Source organism: Zonotrichia leucophrys, chromosome 27 (assembly GCF_028769735.1).
Source record: "Zonotrichia leucophrys gambelii isolate GWCS_2022_RI chromosome 27, RI_Zleu_2.0, whole genome shotgun sequence".
NCBI lineage: Eukaryota > Metazoa > Chordata > Aves > Passeriformes > Passerellidae > Zonotrichia > Zonotrichia leucophrys.
The window spans coordinates 5,537,154-5,562,984 of NC_088196.1; the positions used below are offsets into that span (position 1 = coordinate 5,537,154).

At 55.9% G+C, this 25,831-nt stretch overlaps 2 protein-coding genes across 3 annotated transcripts; one reads left to right on the forward strand and one right to left on the reverse strand.

The window, feature by feature from the left end:
- Window positions 1-79: 79 nt before the first annotated feature.
- UBE2Z (ubiquitin conjugating enzyme E2 Z) lies at window positions 80-11,161 on the forward strand. Of its 2 annotated transcripts, XR_010442895.1 has the most exons (8): window positions 80-405; window positions 1,890-1,962; window positions 3,235-3,422; window positions 4,886-4,997; window positions 6,112-6,224; window positions 7,248-7,338; window positions 9,485-9,869; window positions 10,130-11,161. XR_010442895.1 is itself a non-coding variant. In XM_064733558.1 (7 exons), the coding sequence occupies exons 1-7, from the start codon at window positions 80-82 to the stop codon at window positions 9,665-9,667; spliced, it is 1,086 nt and encodes a 361-aa protein (XP_064589628.1). In that variant the 3' UTR covers window positions 9,668-11,161. The 2 variants fall into 2 exon arrangements, 1 of the variants encoding a protein (XP_064589628.1); XM_064733558.1 differs by having other exon boundaries at window positions 9,485-11,161.
- Window positions 11,162-15,443: 4,282 nt separating this feature from the next.
- On the reverse strand, window positions 15,444-23,986 carry SNF8 (SNF8 subunit of ESCRT-II). The gene is made up of 7 exons (XM_064733384.1): window positions 23,915-23,986; window positions 23,450-23,500; window positions 22,811-23,005; window positions 20,281-20,441; window positions 17,420-17,561; window positions 16,465-16,529; window positions 15,444-15,844 (listed from the first exon to the last, which is right to left on the reverse strand). The coding sequence occupies exons 1-7, from the start codon at window positions 23,978-23,980 to the stop codon at window positions 15,688-15,690; spliced, it is 837 nt and encodes a 278-aa protein (XP_064589454.1). The 5' UTR covers window positions 23,981-23,986; the 3' UTR covers window positions 15,444-15,687.
- Window positions 23,987-25,831: the final 1,845 nt, after the last annotated feature.

The window sequence follows — 25,831 nt, forward strand, 5'->3', positions numbered from 1 at the left end:
AGCGTGGGCGGCGCGGGGCCGCTCTGGCCGCGCGCCTCGGTGGTGCGGAGTCCCGGAAGCGGCGCGGGCCGAGGCCGCAATGGCGGAGAGCCCGGCGGCCGAGGACGCGGCCCCGGCCCCGGCCGCGGTGCTGGCGGCGGGCGGCGGCGGCAGCGCCTCCCCGAGCGCCGCCGGCTCCGCGGGCACCCCCGGCGTGTTCATCCCCGCCGAGCTCTGGGCGGCCGCGGGCTTCGGCGCGGCCGCGGCGCCCGGCACCGGCGTGGCCCCCGGTAGCGGCGGCGCCCCGATGGCGGCGGCGGCGGCGGGGGCCGCGCTCCTCACGCACTCCGCCTTCTGGGACCCCACGGTCAGCGGCGACTGGGACAGCGAGCGGCCCAGCCCGGCCTGCCTGCTGCGGATCAAACGGTGAGCGGAGGGAACCGGCACCGGAACCGGCAGCGGCACCGGCACCGGCAGCGCGGGGCCCGGGCGCGGGCGTTCGGCTCGGCCCCGCGGCCGGTAACGGGCCCTGCGCCGCACCGGGTACCGGGTACCGGGCATGGGGACATGGGGACAGCGCCGCGCCCTGCCGGTGCCCCGGGACGGACACGGGGACGGGTCCCGGTCATTCCCGGTGCCCCGGGACGGACACGGGGACGGGTCCCGGCCCTTCCCGGTGCCCCGGGACAAACACAGGGACGGGTCCTGGCCCTTCCCGGTGTACCGGGACGGACACGGGGACGGGTCCCGGTCATTCCCGGTGTCCCGGGACAAGCACGGGGACGGGTCCCGGTCATTCCCGGTGTCCCGGGACAAACACAGGGACGGGTCCCGGTCATTCCCGGTGTCCCGGGACAGACACAGGGACGGGTCCCGGTCATTCCCGGTGTACCGGGTCAAGCACGGGGACGGGTCCCGGTCATTCCCGGTGCCCCGGACGGACACGGGGACGGGTCCCGGTCATTCCCGGTGCCCCGGGACAAACACGGGGACGGGTCCCGGTCATTCCCGGTGTACCGGGACAGCGGGTCCCGGTCATTCCCGGTGTCCCGGGACAGACACGGGGACGGGTCCCGGCCCTTCCCGGTGCCCCGGGACAGACACGGGGACGGGTCCCGGTCATTCCCGGTGTCCCGGGACAAACACAGGGACGGGTCCCGGTCATTCCCGGTGTCCCGGGACAGACACGGGGACGGGTCCCGGTCATTCCCGGTGCCCCGGGACAGACACGGGGACGGGTCCCGGTCATTCCCGGTGCCCCGGGACAGACACGGGGACGGGTCCCGGTCATTCCCGGTGCCCCGGGACAAACACGGGGACGGGTCCCGGTCATTCCCGGTGTTCCGGGACAGACACGGGGACGGGTCCCGGTCATTCCCGGTGCCCCGGGACAGACACGGGGACGGGTCCCGGTCATTCCCGGTGTCCCGGGACAAACACAGGGACGGGTCCCGGTCATTCCCGGTGTCCCGGGACAGACACGGGGACGGGTCCCGGTCATTCCCGGTGTCCCGGGGCTCTCCCGGACAGGTTTGGGTTGGGAGGGTCCTCGGGCAGGGACGCTTTGCGCTGTCCCGGGAATTCGCAGCCGGAATCCCGTTGGATTTTCATTTTTGATTGGAGTTCCTGGTGCTGGAGGTGGGGAACTTCCTGGAGGGATTCCAGGGGGATTCTCAAGGATTCCAGAGGGGATTCCAGTCGGGATTCCCGAGAATTCCAGCCGGGATTCCCAAGGATTCCATGCCGGGGCCGCCTTTGGGGCTGTGCTCGAGGATCTGGCCCAGAGCCGGCACCAAAGCTCCGCAGTCCCGGTTTAACTCCCGGTTTAAATCCCGGTTTAACTCCCGGTTTAGCTCCCGATCCAGCCCCATCCCGGCCCGTTCCCGGCTCATTCCCGTTTCCCTCCCCAGGGATATCATGTCCATCTACAAGGAGCCGCCCCCGGGCATGTTCGTTGTGCCCGACCCCCACGACATGACCAAGGTGAGGAGCCCTCGGGGGCCCAAACCCCGGCTGGAACCGCCCTGGGGAGGGTCCGGATCCCCGGGGTGGGATCCAGGGCTTTGGGAATGCCGGGGGGTTTGGGAATGCGGGAGAGTTTGGGAATGCTGGAGAGTTTGGGAATGTTGGAGAGTTTGGGAATGCCGGGGGGTTTGGGAATGCTGGAGGGTTTGGGAATGCCGGGGGGTTTGGGAATGCGGGAGAGTTTGGGGATGCTGGAGCCGTGGAAGCTTTGGGAATGTGGGAGAGTTTGGGAACGCTGGAGGGTCTGGGAATGCCGGAGCCATGGAGGGTCTGGGAGCTCCAAAGAGTTTGGGAATGCCGGAGTGCTTTGGGACGCTGGAGGATTCGGGAATGCTGGAGGGTTTGGGAATGTTGGAGGGTTTGGGAATGTTGGAGGGTTTGGGAATGCCAGAGGGTTTGGGAATGCTGGAGCCATGGAGGGTTTTGAGAAAGCTGCAGGGTTTGGGAACGCCAAAGGGTTTGGGAACTCTGAAGGGTTTGGGAATTCTGAAGGGTTTGGGAATGCTGGAGCTGTGCAGGGTTTGGGAACGCTGCAGAGTTCAGGAACGCCTCAGGGTTTGGGAATGCTGGAGGGTTTGGGAATGCTGGAGGGTTTGGGAACGCTGCAGAGTTTGGGAATGCCGCAGGTGTGGGGAATGCTGCAGGGTTTGGGAATGCTGGAGAGTTTGGGAATGCTGCAGGGTTTGGGAATGCTGGAGGGTTTGGGAATGCTGGAGGGTTTGGGAATGCCGCAGGATTCGGGAACGCCGCAGGATTTGGGAATGCTGGAGGGTTTGGGAATGCCGGAGGGTTTGGGAATGCCGCAGGATTCGGGAATGCTGGAGGGTTCGGGAATGCTGGAGGGTCTGGGAATGCCGCAGGATTCGGGAACGCCGCAGGTGTGGGGAATGCTGGAGGGTTTGGGAATGCCGCAGGATTCAGGAATGCTGGAGGGTTCAGGAATGCCGGAGGGGTTTGGGAGCGCTGCAGGGTTTGGGAATGCTGCAGGGTTCGGGAACGCCGCAGGTGTGGGGAATGCTGCAGGGTTTGGGAATGCTGGAGGGTTTGGGAATGCTGGAGCTGTGCAGGGTCTGGGAATGCCGCAGGATTCGGGAACGCCGCAGGTGTGGGGAATGCTGCAGGGTTTGGGAATGCTGCAGGGTTTGGGAATGCTGCAGGGTTCGGGAATGCCGGAGGGTCTGGGAATGCCGCAGGATTGGGGAACGCCGCAGGTGTGGGCTGTCCCCGCAGATCCACGCGCTGATCACGGGCCCCTTCGACACCCCGTACGAGGGCGGCTTCTTCCTGTTCCTGTTCCGCTGCCCGCCCGACTACCCCATCCACCCGCCCCGCGTCAAGCTCATGACCACGGGCAACAACACCGTCAGGTTCAACCCCAACTTCTACCGCAACGGCAAGGTCTGCCTCAGCATCCTGGGGTAAGCTGGGCTAACGGGGTGCCCCGGTGTCCTGGGGTAAGCTGGGTTTAGAGGGGTGCCCCAGTGTCCTGGGGTAAGCTGGGTTTAATGGCTGCCTCAGTGTCCTGGGGTAAGCTGGGCTAATGGGGTGCCTTGGTGTCCTGGGGTAATCTGGGGCTGAAGGGGTGCCCCAGCATCCTGGGGTAAGCTGGGTTCAAAGGGGTGCCCCAGTGTCCTGGGGTAAGCTGGGTTTAAAGGGGTGCCCCGGTGTCCTGGGGTAAACTGGGTTCAGAGGGGTGCCCCAACATCCTGGGGTGAGATGGTTCAAAGGGGTGTCCCGGTGTCCTGGGTAAGCTGGGCTAAAGGGCTACTGGGTTCAAAGGGGTGTCCGGTGTCCTGGAGTAAACTGGGCCTGGGGTCTGCCCCAGCATCCTGGGGTAATCTGGGTTAATGGCTGCCCCAGCATCCTGGGGTAAGCTGGGTTTAACGGGCTGCCTCAGCATCCTGGGGTAAGCTGGGTTTAAAGGGCTGCCCCAGCATCCTGGGGTAAGCTGGGTTTAAAGGGCTGCCTCAGCATCCTGGGGTAAGCTGGGTTTAAAGGGCTGCCTCAGCATCCTGGGGTAAGCGGGGCTAACGGGGTGCCTCGGTGTCCTGGGGTAAGCTGGGTTTAAAGGGGTGCCTCGGTGTCCTGGGGTAAGCTGGGCTAACGGGGTGCCTCAGCATCCTGAGGTAAGCTGGGTTCAAAGGGTGCCCCAGTGTCCTGGGTAAACTGGGCTTAATGGCTCTGCCTCAGCATCCTGGGGTAAGCTGGGCTAACGGGGTGCCCCAGTGTCCTGGGGTAAGCTGGGTTTAAAGGGGTGCCCCGGTGTCCTGGGGTAAGCTGGGTTCAAAGGGGTGCCCCAGCATCCTGGGGTAAGCTGGGGCTAAAGGGGTGCCCCAGTGTCCTGGGGTAATCTGGGGCTGAAGGGGCTCTGCCTCAGCATCCTGGGGTAAGCTGGGCTAAAGGGGTGCCCCAGCATCCTGGGATGAGATGGGTTTAAAGGGCTGCCTCGGTGTCCTGGGTAAGCTGGGTTCAAAGGGGTGCCCCACTGTCCTGGGGTAATCTGGGTTTAATGGCTGCCCCAGCATCCTGGGGTAATCTGGGTTTGGGGTCTGCCCCAGCATCCTGGGGTGAGATGGGCTAACGGGGTGCCTTGGTGTCCTGGGGTAAGCTGGGTTCAGAGGGGTGCCCCAGCATCCTGGGGTAATCTGGGTTTAATGGCTGCCCCAGCATCCTGGGGTAAGCTGGGTTTAACGGGCTCTGCCCCAGCATCCTGGGGTAAGCTGGGCCTAGGGCCTGCCCCAGCATCCTGAACGGGACACAAGGACAGCACAGTTTAGTCTGGGTGCAGGATGAGGCCCAGCTGTGCCCCCCAGGTCTCCGGGCTCTGTCAGAGGTGGGCACGGTGCTCTAGGTTAATTAGTGACTCAGTTAATTGGCCCAGCACGTGGACAGGCCCGGCCTGGAGCCCGGCCCAGAGCATCTCGTCGGTGCTGATCTCCATCCAGTCGCTGATGACCGAGAACCCGTACCACAACGAGCCCGGCTTCGAGCAGGTCAGACTGGGCTGGGACTGGGACGGGCTGGGATTGCAGCCTGGGACTGGGATTATAGCCTGGGACTGGGATTGCAGGCTGGGACTGGGATTATAGCCTGGGACTGGGATTATAGCCTGGGACTGGGATTATAGCCTGGGACTGACTGGGATACGGGCTGGGAATGACTGGGAACCCAGCCTGGAACTGGGATTATAGCCTGGGACTGGGATTGCAGGCTGGGACTGACTGGGATACAGGCTGGGAATGACTGGGAACCCATCCTAGAATTGGGATTACAGCCTGGAACTAACTGGGATTGCAGGCTGGGACTGGGATTATAGCCTGGGACTGACTGGGATACGGGCTGGGAATGACTGGGAACCTAGCCTGGAACTGGGATTTCAGGCTGGGACTGCCTGGGATTGCAGGCTGGGACTGACTGGGATACAGGCTGGGAATGACTGGGAACCCATCCTAGAATTGGGATTATAGCCTGAGGCTGACTGGAATTCCAGCCTAAAACTAACTGGGATTGCAGGCTGGGACTGACTGGGAACCCAGTTTGGAACTGGGATTACAGCCTGGAACTAACTGGGATTGCAGGCTGGGACTGGGATTACAAACTGAAACTGGCTGGGATTCCAGCCTGGAATTGACTGGGATTCCAGCCTGGAATTAACTGGGATTGTAGCCTGGAATTAATTGGGATTGTAGCCTGGAATTAACTGGGATCTCAGCCTGGAATTAACTGGGATCTCAGCCTGGAATTAACTGGGATCTCAGCCTGGAATTAACGGAGATTCCAGCCTGGAATTAGCTGGGATTGTAGCCTGGAATTAACTGGGATTGTAGCCTGGAATTAACGGAGATTCCAGCCTGGAATTAACTGGGATCTCAGCCTGGAATTAACGGAGATTCCAGCCTGGAATTAACTGGGATTGTAGCCTGGAATTAACTGGGATCTCAGCCTGGAATTAGCTGGGATTGTAGCCTGGAATTAACTGGGATCTCAGCCTGGAATTAACTGGGATTCCAGCCTGGAATTAACTGGGATCCCAGCCTGGAATTAGCTGGGATCCCAGTGTGGAGCCGGGCCCTGTGCTGACCCCGTGTGTCCCCCGTGTGTCCCCAGGAGCGGCACCCCGGGGACAGCAAGAACTACAACGAGTGCATCCGGCACGAGACCATCCGCGTGGCCGTGTGTGACATGCTGGAGGGAAAGTGCCCCTGCCCCGAGCCCCTGCGGTACGGACGGACACGGGGACACGGGGACAGACAGGGGGACATGGGGGGAAAGGGTCCCTGCCCCGAGCCCCTGCGGTACGGACGGACACGGGGACACGGGGACAGACAGGGGGACATGGGGACAGACAGGGGGACATGGGGACAGACAGGGGGACAGTGTGGGGAAAGTGCCCCTGCCCCGAGCCCCTGCGGTACGGACGGACACGGGGACAGACAGGGGACAGACAGCGGGACAGACAGGGGGACAGTGTGGGGAAAGTGCCCCTGCCCCGAGCCCCTGCGGTACGGACGGACACGGGGACAGACAGGGGGACAGACAGGGGGACAGACAGGGGGACAGTGGGGGGAAAGTGCCCCTGCCCCGAGCCCCTGCGGTACGGACGGACACGGGGACAGACAGGGGGACAGACAGGGGGACATGGGGGGAAAGTGCCCCTGCCCCGAGCCCCTGCGGTACGGACGGACAGGGGGACCCTGTGTCCCCTGTGTCCCCTGGGGCCGTGGTGACCGTGTCCCCTGTGTCCCCTGTGTCCCCTGTGTCCCCATGGGCCCTGGTGACCGTGTCCCCTGTGTCCCCTGGGGCCGTGGTGACCATGTCCCTGTGTCCCCTGTGTCCCTGTGTCCCCTGGGGCCGTGGTGACCGTGTCCCCTGTGTCCCTGTGTCCCCTGTGTCCCCATGGGCTGTGGTGACCGTGTCCCTGTGTCCCCTGGGGCCATGGTGACCGTGTCCCCTGTGTCCCCTGTGTCCCCTGTGTCCCCTGTGTCCCCTGTGTCCCCATGGGGCCATGGTGACCGTGTCCCCTCTGTCCCCTGTGTCCCCATGGGCCCTGGTGACCGTGTCCCCTGTGTCCCCTGTGTCCCCTGGGGCCCTGGTGACCGTGTCCCTGTGTCCCCTGTGTCCCCTCTGTTCCCTGTGTCCCCTGTGTCCCCTGTGTCCCCTGTGTCCCCATGGGCCGTGGTGACCGTGTCCCTGTGTCCCCTGTGTCCCCTGGTGACCGTGTCCCTGTGTCCCTGTGTCCCCAGGGGCGTGATGGAGAAATCCTTCATGGAGTACCTGGACTTCTACGAGGGCGTCTGCAAGGAGAGGCTGCACCTGCAGGGCCAGACCATGCAGGTGAGGGGGACACAGGGCTGGGGACAGGGACAGGGACAGGGCTGGGGCACAGCTGGGACACAGCTGGGCAGATGTGCAGCACCGGGGGGATTCAGGGGTGGGATCCGAGTTCTCCTGGGGGAGTTCCAGGATCCTGTCCAGGGGAATTTCAGGATGGGGATCTTCTCCAGGGGGAATTCAAGGATGGGATGTTCTCCAGGGAGAGTTTCAGGATCCTCTCCAGGGGGAATTTGAGGAGACAGAGGGAATTTCAGGATCCTCTCCAGGGGAATTTCAGGATCCTCTCCAGGGGAATTTCAGGATCCTCTCCAGGGGAATTTGAGGAGACAGAGGGAATTTCAGGATCCTCTCCAAGGGAATTTCAGGATCCTCTCCAGGGGGAATTTCAGGATCCTCTCCAGGGGGAATTTGAGGAGACAGAGGAACTTCAGGATCCTCTCCAGGGGAATTTCAGGATCCTCTCCAGGGGGAATTCAAGCATGCTGTCCAGGGGAATTTCAGGATCTTTTCCTGGAGGAGTTCAAGCATCCTCTCCAGAGGGAGTTCCAGGATCCTCCCCAGTGGGATTTCAGGGTGGGGATGTTCAGCAGGGGGAATTCAAGGATCCTGTCCAGAGGGAGTTCCAGGATCCTCCCCAGTGGGATTTCAGGGTGGGGATGTTCAGCAGGGGGAATTCAAGGATCCTGTCCAGGGGAATTTCAGGATCCTTCCCAGTGGGGTTGCAGGACCCTCTCTCCCCATGCTGTGATTTCCCTGTGGAATTCTCCCCGTCCCTTCTCCCAGAGCCCCCCACCCCCCATTCCCGTCTGGTTTTCCCATTCCCCCCTCACTCCCGTCCATTCCCCCTCACTCCCGTCTGTTTTTCCCCCTCACTCCTGTCTATTCCCCCTCACTCCCGTCTGTCCCCCGTTCCCAGGACCCGTTTGCCTGTCTGCTTTTCCCCATTCTCCTGTCTGGTTTTCCCTCCTGTCTGTTTTTCCCGTTCCCCCCTCACTCCCATCGTTTTCCCCGTTCTCCCTCACTCCCGCCCGTTCCCCCCTCACTCCCGTCTGCTTTTCCCCATCCCTCACTCCCGCCGTTTTCCTGTCTGTTTTTCCCATTCCCCTCTTACTCCTCTCTGTTTTATCCCCTCACTCCTGTCTGTTTCCCCATTTCCCCCTCACTCCTGTCTGTTTTTCCCATTCCCCCATTCCTCACTCCCGCCGTTTCCCGTTCCAGGACCCGTTTGCCTGTCCGGTTTTCCCATCCCTCACTCCTGTCTGTTTTTCCCCGTTCCCCCTCACTCCCATCCGTTCCCCCTCACTCCCGTCTGCTTTTCCCCGTTCCCCCCTCACTGCCGCCGTTCCCCGTTGCCAGGACCCGTGTTCCTGTCCGGTTTTCCCCATCCCTCACTCCCGTCCGTTCCCCCGTTCCCAGGACCCGTTTTCCTGTCTGGTTTTCCCCATCCCTCAGTCCCATCCATTTCCCCCTCACTCCCATCCGTTCCCCCTCACTCCCGCCGTTTGCCTGTCTGGTTTTCCCCATCCCTCACTCCCGTCCGTTCCCCCGTTCCCCCTCACTCCCATCCGTTTCCCCGTTCCCCCTCACTCCCGTCTGTTTTTCCCCGTTCCCCCCTCACTCCCGCCGTTCCCCGTTCCAGGACCCGTTTTCCTGTCCGGTTTTCCCCGTTCCCCCTCACTCCCGCCCGTTCCCCCTCACTCCTGTCCGGTTTTCCCCATTCCCCCCTCACTCCCGCCCGTTCCCCGTTCCAGGACCCGTTTTCCTGTCCGTTTTTCCCCGTTCCCCCCTCACTCCCGCCGTTCCCCGTTCCCAGGACCCGTTTTCCTGTCTGTTTTTCCCCATTTCCCCCTCACTCCCGTCCGTTCCCCCTCACTCCCGCCGTTTTCCCGTCTGTTTTTCCCCGTTCCCCCCTCGCTCCTGTCTGGTTTCCCCCTCACTCCCGCCCGTTCCCCCCTCACTCCCGTCTGTTCTTCCCCGTTCCCCCCTCACTCCCGTCCGTTCCCCGTCCCAGGACCCGTTTTCCCGTCTGTTTTTCCCCGTTCCCCCCTCACTCCCGTCCGTTCCCCCCTCACTCCTGTCCGTTTTTCCCCGTTCCCCCTCACTCCCATCCGTTCCCCCCTCACTCCCGTCCGTTCCCCGTTCCCAGGACCCGTTCGGGGAGAAGCGCGGTCACTTCGATTACCAGGCGCTGCTGGGGCGGCTGCAGGCGCTGCGGGCGCGGCTGCAGGAGCGGCAGCAGCAGCAGCAGCAGCAGGACAGCGCCGACATGGACTCGGAGAGCAGCTCCTCGGAGGCCGAGCCCGAGCCCCCCGGCTGCCCCCGCGCTTAGCGCGGCCCGGCCCGGCCCGGGACTGCGGCACAGCCGGGCCGGGGCGGGGCAGCGGCGGCGCCGCCTCCTCCTCTTCCTCCTCCTCCTCCTCCTCCTCCTCCTCCTCATGCCCGCCTTCATCCCCGCCTCCATCCGCCCCGAGGAGAATCCCCCAAACTCCAGAGACAAAGCCCAGCTCGGGACAGGCTCCTCTCGGACAAAGGTACTTGCTGGCATGTTGGCATCAGGTTGTTTTTGGGGTATTTTGGACAACACCTGCACTGGTTGGGGTTTATTTTTTTTTTTGTTGTTTCTTTTTTTTTTTCTTTTTTTTTTTTGTTTTTTTTTTTCCAGGTTTATTTTTTATTTTTTTTTCCTTCCGTTCGATTAAAGAATGAGCTCTAGACTGCAAATCCTTGAGAGCTTTTGTGCTCCGGGGCAGGGCTGGGGAGAGCTGGGGCCTCCCTGGTGTCTCTCTTCTAGGCAAACCAAAGAATTCAGGAATTGTTCCCTGCTGGAATTTTGGGGCTCCCCCTCCCCAGAGCTCTGCTCCAGCCTTTGGAGACTTCATGTGGAGAGAGTGGGAGCTGCAGGAATCCATGGATTTGTGCGCCCTGGAGGTTTGGGCAAAGGGAGGACGAGATGAGATTGTTTTGTTTGGTGGCGTTTTGAATTTTCAGCCTTTTTTGGGAGGGGGTCTCTCCTGCTTGGAGCTGTGCTGGAATTCTCTGCGGTGTCCCCCTGCTGTCCCCACCCATGGGACGCTGCCAGCGGGCTCTGGGATGGACAAACCCAATCCTTTGCCAAATCTGGTGAAATTCTGCGGTTTTGGGGCTGCCCAGAGCCCGTTTTTGGGAGATGTGTGCTGAGGGTGGCACGGGGAGGTGGCGGTGGCAGCGCCAGCCCGGCCTGGAGGGGACGATTCCCACTGGAGCGGGAGATGGAGGATTCATTGTCACTGTAGGGATGTGAAATTGCAGCAAATCCTGCCCAAAATGCAGCAAATCCTGCCCAGAATGCACCAAATCCTGCTCAAAATGCAGCAAATCCTGCCCAGAATGCACCAAATCCTGCCCAAAATGCACCAAATCCTGCCCAAAATCCGGCACCAAATCCTGCCCAAAATCCTGTCCAAAATCCACCAAATCCTGCCCAAAATCCTGTCCAAAATCCGGCACCAAATCCACCAAATCCTGCCCAAAATCCACCAATTCCTGCCCAAAATCCTGCACAAAATCCACCAAATCCTGCCCAAAATCTGGCACCAAATCCTGCCCAAAATGCAGCAAATCCTGCACGAAATCCGGCACCAAATCCTGCCCAAAATGCAGCAAATCCTGCCCAAAATCCTGCCAAAATCCTGCCCAAAATCTGGCACCAAATCCTGCCCAAAATGCAGCAAATCCTGCACGAAATTCTGCCCAAAATCCATCAAATCGTGCCCAAAATCCTGCCCAAATCCTGCCCAAAATCCACCAAATCCTGCACCAAATCCTGCCCAAAATCCTCCACCAAAATCTGGCACCAAATCCTGTCCAAAATCCTGTCCAAAATCCTGTCCAAAATCCTGCACAAAATCCGGCACCAAATCCTGCCCAAAATCCACCAATTCCTGCCCAAAATCCTGCCCAAAATCCTGCCCAAATTCTGCCCAAAATCCTGCCCAAAATCCTGCCCAAAATCCACCAAATCCTGCCCAAAATCCGGCACCAAATCCTGCCCAAAATCCACCAAATCCTGCCCAAAATCCACCAAATCCTGCCCAAAATGCACCAAATCCTGCCCAAAATTCGGCACCAAATCCTGCCCAAAATTCTGCACAAAATCCACCAAATCCTGTCCAAAACCTGGCACCAAATCCTGCCCAAATCCTGCCCAAAATCCACCAAATCCTGCACCAAATCCTGCCCAAAATCCTCCACCAAATCCTGCCCAAAATCCGGCACCAAATCCTGCCCAAAATCCACCAAATCCTGCTCGAAATTCTGCCCAAAATCCATCAAATCGTGCCCAAAATCCTGCCCAAATCCTGCCCAAAATCTGGCACCAAATCCTGCCCAAAATCCTGCCCAAATCCACCAAATCCTGCCCAAAATCCTGCCCAAATCCACCAAATCCTGCCCAAAATCCTGCACCAAATCCTGCCCAAAATCCTGCACCAAATCCTGCCCAAAATCCTGCTCAAAATGCACCAAGTCGTGCCCAAAATCCGGCACCAAATCCTGCCCAAAATCCTGCATCCTGTTAGGAAATGTGGATTTCGCTGGTGGAAAATGGGGAATTTTCTGGTGGGAAATAAGGAATTTTCCTGGTTGGAAATGGGGAATTTTCCTGGTGGAAAATGGGAATTTTCCAGGTGGGTAATTTTCCAGGTGGGAAATGGGAATTTCCTTGGTGGAAAATGCGGAATTTTCCTGGTGAGAAATGGGGAACTTTCCTCGTTGGAAATGGGAAATTTCCCTGGTGAGAAATGAGAATTTCCGTGGTGAGAAATGGGGAATTTTCCTGGTGAGAAATGGGGAATTTTCCAGGTGGGAAATGGGGAATTTTCCTGGTGAGAAATGGGGAATTTCCTGGTTGTAAATGGGAATTTTCCAGGTGAGAAATGGGAAATTTCCCTGGTGAGAAATGAGAATTTCCGTGGTGAGAAATGGGGAATTTTCCTGGTGAGAAATGGAAATTTTCCAGGTGTGAAATGGGATTTTTCCTGGTTGGAAATGGGAATTTCCCTGGTAGGAAATGGGGAATTTTCCTGGTGAGAAATGGGGAATTTTCCAGGTGAGAAATGGGAATTTCCTTGGTAGAAAATGCGGAATTTTCCTGGTGTGAAATGGGAATTTTCCTGGTTGTAAATGGGAATTTTCCAGGTGGGAAATGGGAATTTTCCTGGTGAGAAATGGGGAATTTTCCTGGTTGGAAATGGGGAATTTCCTGGTTGTAAATGGGAATTTTCCTGGTGAGAAATGGGGAATTTTCCAGGTGAGAAATGGGGAATTTTCCAGGTGGGAAATGGGGAATTTCCTGGTTGTAAATGGGGAATTTTCCAGGTGTGAAATGAGGAATTTTCCAGGTGGGAAATGAGAATTTCCTTGGTAGAAAATGCGGAATTTTCCTGGTGAGAAATGGGAATTTTCCTGGTTATAAATGGGAATTTCCTGGTTGTAAATGGAAATTTTCCAGGTGGGAAATGAGGAATTTTCCAGGTGAGAAATGGGGAATTTCCCTGGTGAGAAATGGGGAATTTCCTGGTTGTAAATGGGAATTTTCCTGGTGTGAAATGGGAATTTTCCAGGTGGGAAATGGGGAATTTCCCTGGTGAGAAACGGGAATTTTCCAGGTGGGAAATGGGAATTTTCCTGGTGTGAAATGAGGAATTTCCTGGTTGTAAATGGGAATTTTCCAGGTGGGAAATGGGAATTTTCCTGGTGAGAAATGGGGAATTTTCCAGGTGGGAAATGAGGAATTTTCCAGGTGTGAAATGGGAATTTTCCAGGTGAGAAATGGGAATTTTCCTGGTGGGAAATGGGAATTTTCCTGGTGGGAAATGGGAATTTCCTTGGTAGAAAATGCGGAATTTTCCTGGTTATAAATGGGAATTTCCAGGTGTGAAATGGGGAATTTTCCTGGTTATAAATGGGAATTTTCCAGGTGTGAAATGTGGAATTTCCAGGTGTGAAATGAGGAATTTCTGTGCTTTTCCCCAACTCTCTTTTCCCAGCCCGGGGCTGGTTTGGGTTTAACCCTTGAGGGGAGGCTGAGCTGCCACCCCGGGGATGGGACGGTGCCACCTCCCCTGTCCCCTCTGTGCCCTGGGCAGCTTTTCCAGCTTTTCCAGCTTTTCCAGCATTCCCAGGGCTGGGAATTCCGTGTCCCTCCCTGGGATATCCCCAGCCCTGGCTGGGCCTTTGAGCAAAGGAAATTTTAGGGATGGAGCTGCAAAGCCAACACCGCACACGAGGCCCCGCTGGGCAGATCCCTGCTGGTTTCTGTTGTACAGAAGAATTCCGATTATTCCGATTATTCCGATTATTCCCGTGATTTTTTTTTGGTTTGGGGTTGGGTTTTTTTTGGGGGGTTTTGGGGTTTTTTTTTTTTTTTTGGGTTTTTTTCTTTGTGCAATAAAGTTTTGTTTTGGCAGAACGGAGCCCGCGCTGTTCCTCAGTGGGAATTCTGATGGAATCACAACAGCCCAGGGCAGCATTCCCAGTTTTCCCAGCGTTTTCCTGGTTTTCCCCAATCTGGGGCGTTTCCACCCAAAGCAGGCAGTGCTTTTCCAGCGCACAGAACTTCACAAACTCAGGAATTTTTGTACAAAAATTTTTATTATTCCCAGTCCTGCTGTTCCTGGGATTGGGGAGGGAGCCAGGGAGGGATTCCAGGGGGGATCCCGAGGATCCAGGAGGGATTCCCGGGAATTCCAGGGGGGATTCCAGCTGGGATTTCAGGAGGGATTTCAGGAGGGATTCCCAAAGATTCCAGCTGGGATTCAAGGAGAGATCCCAAGGATTCCAGGAGGGATTCAAGGGGAGATTCCCAAAGATTCCAGCTGGGATTTCAGGAGGGATTTCAGGAGGGATTTCAGGAGGGATTCCCAAAGATTCCAGGAGGGATTCAAGGGGAGATTCCCAAAGATTCCAGCTGGGATTCCTGAGGATCCAGGGAGGGATTCCCAGGAATTCCAGGGGGGGATTCCAGCTGGGATTTCAGGAGGGATTCCCAAAGATTCCAGCTGGGATTCAAGGAGAGATCCCAAGGATTCGGGAGGGATTCAAGGGGAGATTCCCAAAGATTCCAGCTGGGATTCAAGGAGGATCCAGGGAGATTCCCAAAGATTCCAGGAGGGATTCAAGGAGAGATCCCAAGGATCTGGGAGGGATTCAAGGAGAGATTCCCAAAGATTCCAGCTGGGATTCCAGGAGGGATTCCAGGAGGGATTCCCAAAGATTCCAGCTGGGATTCAAGGGGAGATTCCCAAAGATTCCAGCTGGGATTCAAGGAGAGATCCCAAGGATTCCAGCTGGGATTCTAGGAGGGATTCCCAAAGATTCCAGCTGGGATTCAAGGGGAGATTCCCAAAGATTCCAGCTGGGATTCCTGAGAGTCCAGGGAGGGATTCCAGGGGGGATTCCAAGAGGGATTTCAGGAGGGATCCTGAAGATTCCAGCTGGGATTCCTGAGGACAATTCCAGTGGGAATCGCAGGAGGGATTGCTGAGAATTCCCAGAGGGATTCAAGGAGAGATTGGCAAAGATTCCAGGAGGGATTCCCGAGGATTCCAGCCAGGAATCCTGGCGGGATTCCAGGGCACAATTCCCAAGGATCCTGGGTGGGAATTCCAGCTGGGATTCCGAGGACTCCAGGAAAGAGATTCCAAAGGATCCCAGGAGGGATTAAAGGGGAGATTCCTGAAGATCCTGGGAGGGATTCCCGAGGATTCCAGGGAGGATTTCCAAGGATTCCAGAGTGGATTCCAGCCAAGATTCCAGGAGGGATTAAAGGGGAGATTCCTGAGGATCCTGGGAGGGATTCCAGCTGGAATTCCGGAGGGTTTCAGGAGGGATTCCAGGAGGAATTCCTGAGGATTCCAGAGGGGATTCCAGGAGGGATTCCCAAGGATCCTGGGTGGGAATTTCAGCTGGGATTCCAAGGACTCGAGGAGCAATTCCCAAGGAATCCCAGGAGGGATTCCAGGGGAGATTCCTGAGGATCCTGGGAGGGATTCCTGAGGATTCCAGGGAGGATTTTCAAGGATCCAGGGAGGGATTCCAGCCGGGATTCCGAGGGCTCCAGGAAGGATTCCAGGAGGGATTAAAGGGGAGATTCCTGAGGATTCCAGGAGGGATTCCCAAGGATCCTGGGTGGGAATTCCAGCCGGGATCCCGAGGGTTCCGGGGTTGTTCCCGGGGCTGTTCCTGGGGCTGTTCCCGGATATCCCAGGGGTCATTCCCAGCTATCCCGGGGCTGTTCCCGGGGCTGTTCCTGGGTATCCCAGGGGTCATTCCCAGCTATCCCAGGGCTGTTCCCGGGGCTGTTCCCGGCTCTCAGGTCCCGTCCTGCCCGTGCAGCTCCGAGAAAAGCGCGGGGAGCCAGAACTGCGGCTCGGCCGGAGCCTGCGCGTCCAGCCAGGCCATGCCCTCCTTCAGCAGGTGATCCTGCAGGGAAAAATGGGAAAATGGGAAAAAATGGGGAATAATGGCACTGGGAACCAGCCAGGCCATGCCCTCCTTCAGCAGGTGATCCTGCAGGGAAAAATGGGAAAAATGGGAAAAATGGGAATGGGAACCAGCCAGGCCATGCCCTCCTTCAGCAGGTGATCCTGCAGGGAAAAACGGGAAAAAATGGGGAAAAATGGGAAAAATGGCACTGGGAACCAGCCAGGCCATGCCCTCCTTCAGCAGGTGATCCTGCAGGGAAAAACGGGAAAAATGGGAAAAATGGGAATGGGAATAATGGCACTGGGAACCAGCCAGGCCATGCCCTCCTTCAGCAGGTGATCCTGGAAAAATGGGGAAAATGGGGAAAAAATGGGAATAATGGCATTGGGAACCAGCCAGGCCATGCCCTCCTTCAGCAGGTGATCCTGGAAAAATGGGAAAAAATGGGAATAATGGCATTGGGAACCAGCCAGGCCGTGCCCTCCTTCAGCAGGTGATCCTGGAGGGAAAAACGGGAAAAAAGGGGAAAATGGGATTGGGAATGGACTGGGATGGACTGGGATGTGCTGAGTTGCCGTTCCTGTTCCCATTCCCATTTTCCCAGTGTTCCCAGTGTTCCCAGTTGCCATTCCCAGTCACCTCGCACCTGTTCCGCCCCTCCACTCCAGCAGCTCCGTCTCCCACTTGAGGCTGTCCCGGATCTCGCTGACTGTCACAAATCCCTTTTTCTGGGGAAAAAACGGGAAAAATCAGGGAAAATCAGGAGAAATCCCTCTGGGCTTGAATCCAGCACCACGGTGTGCTCCATGGATTCCCAGTCTATCCCAGTACTCCCAGTTTATCCCAGTTCATCCCACGTTCAGCCAGCTGCAGCACCACCATGTGCTCCATGTCCAGCCATTCCCAATCCCATTCCCAGTTTACCCCAGTTTATCCCAGTTGATCCCACCTCAGCCAGCTGCAGCACCACCGTGTGGTCCATTCCCAGTCTATCCCAGTTTATCCCAGTCTATCCCAGTTTACCCCAGTCTATCCCAGTTTATCCCAGTTTATCCCAGTTTCCCCACCTCAGCCAGCTGCAGCACCACCGTGTGCTCCATGCCCAGCCATTCCCAATCCCATTCCCAGTTTATCCCAGTTCAATCCCAGTTTATCCCAGTTCAATCCCAGTTCATTCCCACCTCCGCCAGCTGCAGCACCACCGTGTGCTCCATTCCCAATCCCAGTTCAATCCCAGTCTATCCCAGTTTATCCCAGTCTATCCCAGTTTCCCACCTCGGCCAGCTGCAGCACCACCGTGTGCTCCATGCCCAGTTTATCCCAGTTTATCCCAGTCTATCCCAGTTTATCCCAGTCTATCCCAGTCCCCACCTCCGCCAGCTGCAGCACCACCGTGTGGCCCATTCCCAGTTTATCCCAGTTCAATCCCAGTTTATCCCAGTATTCCCAGTCCCCACCTCGGCCAGCTGCAGCACCACCGTGTGCTCCATGTTTTCCCAGTTTATCCCAGTTTATCCCAGTTCAATCCCAGTTCATTCCCACCTCAGCCAGCTGCAGCACCACCGTGTGCTCCATGCCCAGTTTATCCCAGTCTATCCCAGTCTATCCCAGTCCCCACCTCGGCCAGCTGCAGCACCACCGTGTGGTCCATGCTGAGCTCGGCCGGCACCGACTGCACCAGCACCGTCCCCCCCACGGGGATGATCCCGAAGCCGCTGCCCAGAACCTTCAGCTTGCGGATGGCGCGCAGGAGATCGTCCCTGCACGGACACACGGACACACGGACACACTGACACACTGACAGCCCAGATCTGGACAGACTGACTGACTGACAGACAGACTGACACCCCAGATCCACTGCCCAGAACCTTCAGCTTGCGGATGGCGCGCAGGAGATCGTCCCTGCACGGACAGACGGACACACGGACACACTGACACACTGACAGCCCAGATCTGGACAGACTGACAGACTGACGGACTGACTGACTGACAGACTGACACCCCAGATCTGGACAGACTGACAGACAGACAGACAGACTGACTGACTGACAGACACCCCAGATCCACTGCCCAGCACCTTCACCCGCAGCAGATCATCCCTGGGATGGACAGACAGACAGACGGACAGACTGACTGACAGACTGACAGACTGACTGACACCCCAGATCTGGACAGACAGACAGACAGACTGACAGACTGACACACTGACAGCCCAGATCTGGACAGACAGACAGACAGACAGACTGACTGACAGACTGACACACTGACAGCCCAGATCTGGACAGACAGACAGACAGACGCCCCAGATCCACTGCCCAGCACCTTCACCTGCAGCAGGTCGTCCCTGGATGGACAGACAGACAGACTGACAGATGGACACACTGACAGCCCAGATCTGGACAGACAGACAGACAGACAGACAGACAGACAGACTGACACTCCAGATCTGGACAGACTGACAGACACACTGACTGACAAACTGACAGCCCAGATCTGGACAGACAGACAGACAGACTGACTGACACACTGACACCCCAGATCTGGACAGACAGACAGACACCCCAGATCCGCTGCCCAGCACCTTCACCCGCAGCAGATCGTCCCTGGGACGGACAGACAGACAGACAGACGGACACACAGACAGACTGACGGACACACAGACAGACTCCCAGGCCATTCCAGAGCCCGGGAATGGCCCCCAAAACACAGGAATTGATCCCACTGAGGGATCGGGGGTTTGGGATCTGCACGGCCCCAAAAATGGGAGATTTGTGCTGGAAATCCGATGGTGGTGGGGTTGGCGTGGCCCCTCCTGGGCTCCAGTGGGAAACCCTCCTGGGGGTTTGTGGGGAAAATCATCCCAGGGTTGGTTTTTAGGGGAAAATCTTCCTGGTTTTTAGGGGAAAAATGTCATCCCAGGGTTGGATTTGTGGAGGAAAACGTCCTGGATTTGGATTTGTAGGACAAAAATTCTCCTGGGGTTGGATTTGTGAGGAAAAATCCTTCCAGGGTTGGTTTTTAGGGAAAAAAAAATCTTCCTGGCTTGGATTTGTATGGAAAAATCATCCAGGGTTGGATTTGTAGGGGGAAAATTCTCCTGGGGTTGCTTGTAGGGAAAATTCCTCCTAGGGTTGGATTTTTAGGGGGAAAATCCCTCCAGATTGGTGGATTTTTAGGAAAAAACCACCTTGGGGTTGGATTTATGGGGAAAATCCTTCCAGGGTTGGTTTTTAGGGAGAAAAAAAATCTTCCAGGCTTGGATTTGGATGGAAAAATCATCCTGGGGCTGAATCCATAGGGGAAAAAGATGTTGGAAAAATCATCCTGGGGTTAGATTTGGGAGGAGAAAATAATCCAATTATAAATATAATAATCCTGGGGTTTCTTTTAGGAAAAAATCCAGGGGTTTCTTTTAGGAAATAATCCTGGGGTTTCTTTTAGAAAATAATCCAGGGGTTTCTTTTAGGAAATAATCCAGGTTGGATTTGTGGGGAAAAATCCTTCCAGGGTTGGTTTTTAGGGAAAAAAAAATCTTCCTGGCTTGGATTTGGATGGAAAAATCATCCTGGGGCTGAATCCATAGGGGAAAAAGATGTTGGAAAAATCATCCTGGGGTTAGATTTGGGAGGAGAAAATAATCCAATTATAAATATAATAATCCTGGGGTTTCTTTTAGGAAATAATCCTGGGGTTTCTTTTAGGAAATAATCCTGGGGTTTCTTTTAGGAAATAATCCTGGGGTTTCTTTTAGGAAATAATCCAGGGGTTTCTTTTAGGAAAAAATCCTGGGGTTTCTTTTAGGAAATAATCCTGGGGTTTCTTTTAGGAAATAATCCTGGGGTTTCTTTTAGGAAAAAATAATCCAGGGGTTTCTTTTAGGAAATAATCCCGGGGTTTTTTTAGGAAATCATCCTGGGGTTTCTTTTAGGAAAAAATCCTGGGATTTCTTTTAGGAAAAAATCCTGGGTTTTTTTTTAGGAAAAATAATCCTGGGGTTTATTTTAGGAAATAATCCTGGGGTTTCTTTTAGGAAATAATCCTGGGGTTTATTTTAGGAAATAATCCTGGGGTTTCTTTTAGGAAATAATTCCGGGGTTTATTTTAGGAAATAATCCTGGGGTTTCTTTTAGGAAATCATCCTGGGGTTTCTTTTAGGAAAAAATCCTGGGGTTTCTTTTAGGAAAAATCATCCTGGGGTTTCTTTTAGGAAATAATCCTGGGGTTTCTTTTAGGAAAAAATCCAGGTTGGATTTGTGAGGAAAAATCCTTCCAGGTGTTGGATTTTTAGGGAAAAGCCATCCTGGGGTTGGATTTTAGGGGAATCATCCCGGGCAGGAGCAGCAGCAGAGCTGGGCTGGAACAGCTGGAACAGCTGGAACAGCTGGAGCTGCGGCCCCGGGGGTTCCTGAGGGGTTTTGGGGATTCCTGAAGGATTTTTGGGGGATTTTGGGGGATTTTGAGGGATTCCCAGGCACTCACGCGCTGACGTCCTGCGCGAATTTGCCGCGGCCCTTGAGCACCTCCTGCTGCAGCTCCTCCAGCGTGATCAGCCCTGCAATGGGAGAGGGGTCAGCTGGCACTTTTATGGGGTTTTTATGGGATTTTTTGGGATTTTTTGGGGGGATTTTATGGGATTTTTTGGGGATTTTTATGGGATTTTTTTGGGATTTTTAAGGGATTTTTGGGGGATTTTTTTTTTGGGGGGAGGGATTTTTATGGGATTTTTGGGGGGATTTTTAGGGGATTTTTTTATTTTTTTGGGGGGATTTTATGGGATTTTTTGGAGATTTTCAGGGGACTTTTATGGATTTTTTGGGATTTTTATGGGATTTTTTAGGTGGTTTTGGGGGGATTTTTATGGGATTTTTGGGGGATTTTTAAGGGAATTTTTTTCTTTTTTTTGGGGATTTTTATGGGATTTTTTGGAGATTTTTTGGGGGATTTTTATGGGATTTTTTGGAGATTTTCGGGGGGATTTTGATGGGATTTTTTGGGGTTTTTTATGGGATTTTTTGGAGATTTTCGGGGGGATTTTTATGGGATTTTTTGGAGATTTTCAGGGGGATTTTTATGGGATTTTTTGGGGATTTTTATGGGGATTTTTATGGGATTTTTTGAGATTTTTATGGGATTTTTTGGAGATTTTTATGGGGACTTTTATGGGATTTTTGGGGAGATTTTTTTTTTTAACGGGACTTTTTTTTATATTTTGGGGGATTCTATGGGATTTTTTTTATTTTTATGGGATTTTTATGGGGTTGGTTTTTTTTTGGGGGGGAGGGGGTATTTTTTAAAATTTTTGGGGGATTTTTAGAGGATTTTTAATTGCATTTTTGGGGATTTTTATGCGATTTATTAGCAGATTTTTTAGGGATTTTTTTGGGATTTATGGGGGTTTTGTGGGGTTCAGGGCCCATTCCTGGTGTGAATTTGCTCTTTTGGGATGAAGAACATCCAAACCCTCTGGAGATGGCCGGGATCTGTTGGATTGTTCCGTGTTCCCATGGAGTGATGGGATTGGGGAGGGATCCCTGGGATCAGGGGATGGGGATCAATGGATCTCTGGGATCAGGGGATGGGGATCAATGGATCCCTGGGATCAGGGGATGATGGATCAATGGATCCCTGGGACCAGGGGATGATGGATCAATGGATCCCTGGGATCAGGGGATGATGGATCAATGGATCCCTGGGATCAGGGGATGGGGATCAATGGATCCCTGGGATCAGGGGATGGGGATCAATGGATCTCTGGGATCAGGGGATGATGGATCAATGGATCTCTGGGATCAGGGGATGGGGATCAATGGATCCCTGGGATCAGGGGATCAATGGATCCCTGGGATCAGGGATGATGGGTCAATGGATCTCTGGGATCAGGGGATCAATGGATCCCTGGGATCAGGGGATGGGGATCAATGGATCCCTGGGACCAGGGGATGATGGATCAATGGATCTCTGGGATCAGGGGATGGGGATCAATGGATCCCTGGGATCAGGGGATGATGGATCAATGGATCTCTGGGATCAGGGGATGATGGATCAATGGATCCCTGGGATCAGTGGCTCCCTGCCCAGCCCGGTGCCCACCCCGGTGCCCCGCCCCGGTGCCGCGGCCCCGGTGCCCCGCGGTCCGGTGCCACACCTCGTTCTGCGTCCGCAGTGAAGTCCCACCCGAGCACTCGCCAACCCCCAGCTTTCGGGGAGGCAGGACAGACATCGACCCCGAGCCCCGGCCCGAAAGCTCTTCCCATGTCTTCGGCCACGGACACCTGGATCGACAGTATCCCCCTTATGCCCGCCCGGACATTGTGTGTCCTCTGTGCCCCCCATTGTCCCCCCACGTTCCCCGTCCCATTGTCCTCTGTCCTATCCCCCTCCTGTTCCCCCTGTTATCCCCCCTTGATCCCCCATTCCCCCCATTGTCCCCCTGTATTCCCCCTGTATCCATCTGTCTCCCCCTGGTCCCCCATTGTCACCCCCACTTATCCCCCTTTCCCCCCTGTTATCCCCCCCCCCTGTCCCCCTGTGTCCCTGTCGTCCCACCCCTTATCCCCTATCCCTGTATCCCCTGCTGTCCCCCTTCCCGTTATCCCTCCATTGTCCCTTGTCCCCTCATGTCCCCCTTATCCCCCCTCTGTTCCCCCGTTATCCCCCCCATTTCCCCCCTTATTCCCCTGTTCCCCTCATTGTCCCCCTGTTTTTCCCCTGTCCCTGTCCCCTCCTGTCTGTCCCCGTTTCCCCCTTCCTGTCCCGCTCCCCCGTTATCCCCCTCTGTCCCCTTATCCCCGTTCCCCCCATTATTCCCCTGTTATCCCCCCCATTGTCCCCCTTTGTCCCCCACTGTTATCCTCCTGCTGTCCCCTCATTGTCCCCCTGTCCTGTCCCCCCTGTTTCCCCCTCCTGTTACCCCCCTGTTCTGTTTTCTCCCCCACCATTATCCCCCCATTATTTCCCCTGTTACCCCCCTTATCCCCCACTGTCCTTATCCCCTGTCCCCTGTCCCCACTGTCCCCTGGTCCCCGTGTCCCCCTGTCTGTCCGTCTGTCCCCTGTCCGCGCTCACAGGCCAGCGGGTCGACGCCGATGGCGGCGCACATGTGCTGGAACTGCAGCCGGAACTCGGGGCTGCGCCGGATCTCCTGCTTGTGCTTGCTGGCAAAGGCCTGCAGGTGCGTGCGGAACGTCTCCAGCTGCTTGGACATCTGGCACGGACGGACAGACATGGGGACAGATGGACACAGGGATCAGGGACATGGGGACACAGGGCTGGGACACAGGGATGGCACATGGGGACACAGCCATGGGCAAAGGCCTGCAGGTGCGTGCGGAACGTCTCCAGCTGCTTGGACATCTGGGATGGATGACAGACAGACGGACAGGACAGATGGACACAGGGATCAGGGACATGGGACAGATGGACACAGGGATCAGGGACATGGGGACACAGGGCTGGGACACAGGGATGGCACATGGGGACACAGCCATGGGCTGTGCTTGCTGGCAAAGGCCCGCAGGTGGGTGCGGAACGTCTCCAGCTGCTTGGACATCTGGCACGGACGGACAGACAGACGGACACACAGACATGGGGCACAGGGGCACAGACAGGGCCGAGAGCGGACCCCGGGGCCCACAGAGGGATTTCCCACCTGCGCCAGCTGATCCTCAGCCAGGACCGTGCCGCGCTCCTTGTACTTGGCCTGCGGGGAGACACCGTGAGGGCACGGCCGGCCCGGGAGGGTCCCGAACCGGAGCGGCCAAACCGGGACAGTCCCGGCCTGGGACAGCCCCGACCCGGACCGGTCCCGCCCACGGCGGTGCCGCAGCTTCTCCCGCGGGCTCCGAACCCAGCCCCGGCTCTGGGGGTCCCCTCAGAGCTGCCACCCCCGCACCGAGCCCAGAACCCTCCCGTGTCCCCCGGTCTGTCCCGTGTCCCCCGGTCTGTCCCGTGTCCCCCGTCCCGTTCCCAGCCCTGTCCCGTTCCCCATTCCCGGTGACCTCCGTCAGTTTCCTCCGGGCGATCGCCCCCGCCCCCACCCCCCGCCGGTGCATCCCGGCCCCGCCGCCGCCGCCGCCGCGGTGGATACGTCATCGGGCGCGACGCGCTGCGTCACCGGGAGCGACGCGTGACGCCTCCAGCGCGCCGTGGAGACGTCATCGAGCGCGACGCTTGGCGTCATCGAGCGCGACGCGTGACGTCATCGAGCGCGCCGCCCGCTGGAAGGGCTCCGCCCCCCGCGGGAAAAATGGCGGCACCGCCGGGAGGGAAAGGGTTAAAGGATAAAGGGTTAAAGAATAAAGGGTTAAAATGCTAAATGGCATTGTTGTCACTTTTAGTTTTTGAATTTCAATTTTTATTATTTTATTAGTGTTATTATTAGCGTTGTAATTATCATTCTTTGCGTTTATGTATTAATTATATTACATTGCACTACACTGTGTCACACCGTGTCCCGTTGTATCACGTTATTTTCAGGGTATTGTCGTTATTTTGATTTTTTTAATTTGGATTCCCCGTCCCGCTGCCGCTGCCGGTGCCGGCCTGTGCCGCGTTTGCATGGGAATGGCCTGGCTCGGCCGGCAGGGGGGGACAGACACCGGGACAGACAGACAGACAGACAGACAGACAGACAGACAGCGGGAATGGGACAGACAGACAGACAGACAGACACCGGGACAGACAGACAGCGGGAATGGGACAGACAGACAGACAGACAGCGGGAATGGGACAGACAGCGGGAATGGGACAGACAGACAGACACCGGGACAGACAGACGGACAGACAGACAGCGGGAATGGGAACGGGACAGACAGACAGACAGACAGCGGGACAGACAGACAGCGGGGAATGTGAACAGGACAGACAGACAGACACCGGGACAGACGACAGACAGACACTGGGAATGGGACACACAGCAGACATCGGAATGGGAACAGGAAGACAGACAGACAGATACGGGATGGAACGGGACAGACAACAGACACGGAATGGGACAGACAGACACAACAACGGGACAAACAGATAGCGGAATGTGAACAGGACAGACAGACAGACAGACACTGGGAATGGGACAGACAGACACCGGGACAGACAGACAGACAGACATCGGGAATGGGAACAGGACAGACAGACAGACAGACACTGGGAATGGGAATGGGACAGACAGACAGACACCGGGGAATGGGACAGACAAACAACGGGACAGACAGACACCGGGAATGGGAACAGGAGAGACAGACAGACAGACACCGGGGATGGGAACGGGAACGGGACAGACAGACACGGGGAATGTGAACAGGACAGACAGACACTGACAATGGGCATGGGACAGACAGACACCGGGACAGACAGACAGACAGACAGACACCGAGGATGGTAATGGGAATGGGACAGACAGACACCGGGGAATGTGAACAGGACAGACAGACAGACAGACACCGGGGACGGGACCCACATTCCCGCCGTTCCCGTTCCCGTTCCCGCCGTTCCCGCTCCCGCCGGGGCCGGGCCGGGAAGGGCCCGGCAGTGACAGACGGGCCCGGACACTGAAATCGTTGTCAGCAATTTCAATTGTTGTCCCATTCATTGTCATTCATTGATTGAATTTCCTGGGGCACCAAATTCAATTTATCGGCAGCAGAGTCCTTGGCGGGGAGCGGCGGCCTTGGAGCCGCGGCTGGAGACAAATCTGCTGCCAAAAATGAACATTGTGGGCTCTGGGTTGAATCATTTGGCACCTGGGGGGAGAAAATTGAGCTTTGTTTATTATTTTTCACGTTTTATTTTATTTTATAATATGTCTATATATTTTATTTTTATATATATAAATATATATTTTATTTAATAATATATCTATATATTTTATTTTATTTTTATAATATATCTATATTTATTTTATTTATATTTTTCTTCTATTTATTTCTATACATTATCTCTATTTATAATTTATTTGTATTAGTATTTATAATTAATAATTTTTTTACAATCTATAAAATTATATTTTAATATAATAATAATATAAAATATTATA

Coding starts and splice junctions, on each gene's coding strand:
- UBE2Z (XM_064733558.1), top strand. CDS start 80: ATGGCGGAGAGCCCGGCGGCCGAGGACGCGGCCCCGGCCCCGGCCGCG. Junction 4,998..6,111: donor ACGAGCCCGGCTTCGAGCAG/GTCAGACTGGGC, acceptor GTGTGTCCCCAG/GAGCGGCACCCCGGGGACAG. Junction 6,225..7,247: donor CCCTGCCCCGAGCCCCTGCG/GTACGGACGGAC, acceptor CTGTGTCCCCAG/GGGCGTGATGGAGAAATCCT.
- SNF8 (XM_064733384.1), bottom strand. CDS start 23,980: ATGACGCCAAGCGTCGCGCTCGATGACGTCTCCACGGCGCGCTGGAGG. Junction 23,501..23,914: donor GGCGTCACGCGTCGCTCCCG/GTGACGCAGCGC, acceptor GTCTCCCCGCAG/GCCAAGTACAAGGAGCGCGG. Junction 20,442..22,810: donor GACACGGGGACCAGGGGACA/GTGGGGACAGGG, acceptor ATAAAAATCCCC/AAAAAATCCCATAAAATCCC.